The 2,004-nt window shown below is 36.6% G+C and overlaps 1 protein-coding gene across 6 annotated transcripts in view; it reads left to right on the top strand.

Moving 5' to 3' along the window:
- The window catches only part of UBE3C (ubiquitin protein ligase E3C), a 122,652-nt gene that overhangs the window by 64,221 nt on the left and 56,427 nt on the right, over positions 1-2,004 (top strand). For all 6 annotated transcript variants that reach the window (XM_008067279.1, XM_021717202.1, XM_021717201.1 and 3 more), the window contains one exon: positions 478-610. In XM_008067279.1, coding sequence (XP_008065470.1) covers positions 478-610 — 133 coding nt within the window. The remainder of the gene's footprint in view (positions 1-477; positions 611-2,004) is intronic.

Genomic DNA, 2,004 nt, shown 5'->3' with positions numbered 1-2,004 from the left:
TCCAGTCTGGGCGACCGAGTGAAACTCCAACTCAAAAAAAAAAAAAAGCCACACACATACATACAATTACATAATTCCTGAGCTCCCTCTACAGGATTTTTAACATCAAAAAGTTTGAGTTTTGTCATAAAGATATTTTCACTGTTATGAGTATACACCTTTTACAAAACTGTTCTTCCTCCCTCCTTCACCACTTAAGTTTTTATAGAGGATTTATTAATGAAAATACATTATAGCATGGGATTTTTGAAATTTATTGTAAAATGGGAGAAAGGAACAATACTAGAAATACTAAACATGAAGCATACATATCTAAATTTATTGATACAGTGAAGATTTAATATCTTGCCTATTAAAATTTATTTCAGAACTTACAGCAATTAAAAGTTAAGGTTTATGTAGCAGTTTTTCCTTTTTGTTGCTTATAACAAAAACCCGATTGTTTCTAATAACCTTACAATTTCCCCTGTTTATTAGATCTTTCAGAGGTTGATTTATGCAGATAAGCAAGAAGTTCAAGGAGATGGTCCATTTCTGGATGGAATTAATGTCACAATAAGAAGAAATTATATTTATGAAGATGCTTATGACAAACTTTCCCCAGAAAATGGTATATATAATACTTTTTGCATGTACGTTGGGGGTGGTGGAGAATTGTTTTAGAAAATCTTGATCATTTAAAAATTAGTGTCTGGCATCTTGTTTTATAATGACTTTTTTTTTTAGTTGGAGTCTCACTCTGTCACCCAGGCTGAAGTGCACACTCAGGCTACCATAGCCTCCACCTGCTGGGCTCAGTATAATAATTTGGATAGCATTTGGAAGTCAATGACACTTTTGTTTTGTTTTGTTTTGAGTCGGTGACTTACTCTGCTGTTGCCCTGGCTGGAGTGCACAATCATGACTCACCACAGCCTCTACCTCCTAGACTCAGCTGGTGCATTAGCCTCCCAAATAGCTGGGACTACAGGTGTGTGCCTGAGTGCCTGGCTTTTTTAAATTGTTTTAACATTTTAAAGAGTTTATATCTCTGTTGCTTAGCCTGGACTCAAGCAATTGTCCCAAAGTACTGGGATTTCAAATGTGAGCCACAGTGCCCAGTTGACATGTTTGTCTTATGTTAATATTTGACACTCGGTGTTAATAGTTTTTGTATTATTAGCAAACTCATGTTAGCAGTTTTAACTTCAGCATGTTGTGGTAGTGACACTACATTAAGAACAATTTTGAATCAGTGCAGAAGGGATTAAGATGAAAACTTGTTACCAGATTTTTGGGAGATGGTAGGTTGTCGGATGTGAATTTTCTTCTAGGAAGACAAAACCTATGGTTTTTAATTTTTATTGGTTAAAGAGCTAATGTTGTCATAATGTGGAACAGTAGAGGAAAGCTGATGTCAGTTGTTTCCTACTCTATTCCAGGCTTCTGTTTTTTACATAATTTACTATTGTCTTTCAGTCCATACCAAGGGCCCTTGAAGCCTGGTGTTGTGAACTGAGACAGTGGTCTGCGTAAAGGTTATGAACTCTCCACTTTGCCACATTTCTTTTGCCTAGAATATTGTATTTTCAAAATATTATGTGTGGATGAAATGAAGTCAGAATACTGACTTTAACTAATTACCTAATTGGGAACTGTAGGTGAACATAGTTTTGAAAAAGTATCTTATAAATCAATTCTAGTAGTTCTTGTGTTGTATTATTTTATTAGCAGTTTTCATGATTATCTCTCCCACTTGATTATGAGGTCCTTACAGCCTAGTTTGGAATAATTTACTCTGTTCATTGCACACAACTGAGGCTCAGTAGATATGTTTTGAATTTGTCATTGAACCCCAGGGGAAGAATTGATAGCTATGACAAAATAAGTTTGCAGATGATTGGCATAATCCTGAGGGAAGAGTGAGGTGTTTAATATTGGAGGGCCCTAGCCGGGCTCGGTGGCTCAGCCTGTAATCCCGCACCTTTGGGAGGCTGAGGTGAGTGAATTGCCTGAGCCCGCGGG

This window comes from Carlito syrichta, unplaced genomic scaffold (assembly GCF_000164805.1).
Source record: "Carlito syrichta isolate Samal-C Ts95f unplaced genomic scaffold, Tarsius_syrichta-2.0.1 Scaffold309467, whole genome shotgun sequence".
NCBI classification, from domain to species: Eukaryota; Metazoa; Chordata; class Mammalia; order Primates; family Tarsiidae; genus Carlito; species Carlito syrichta.
Note: the sequence above shows the minus strand (reverse complement) of the source record. Positions and strands in the feature narration are given on the sequence as shown.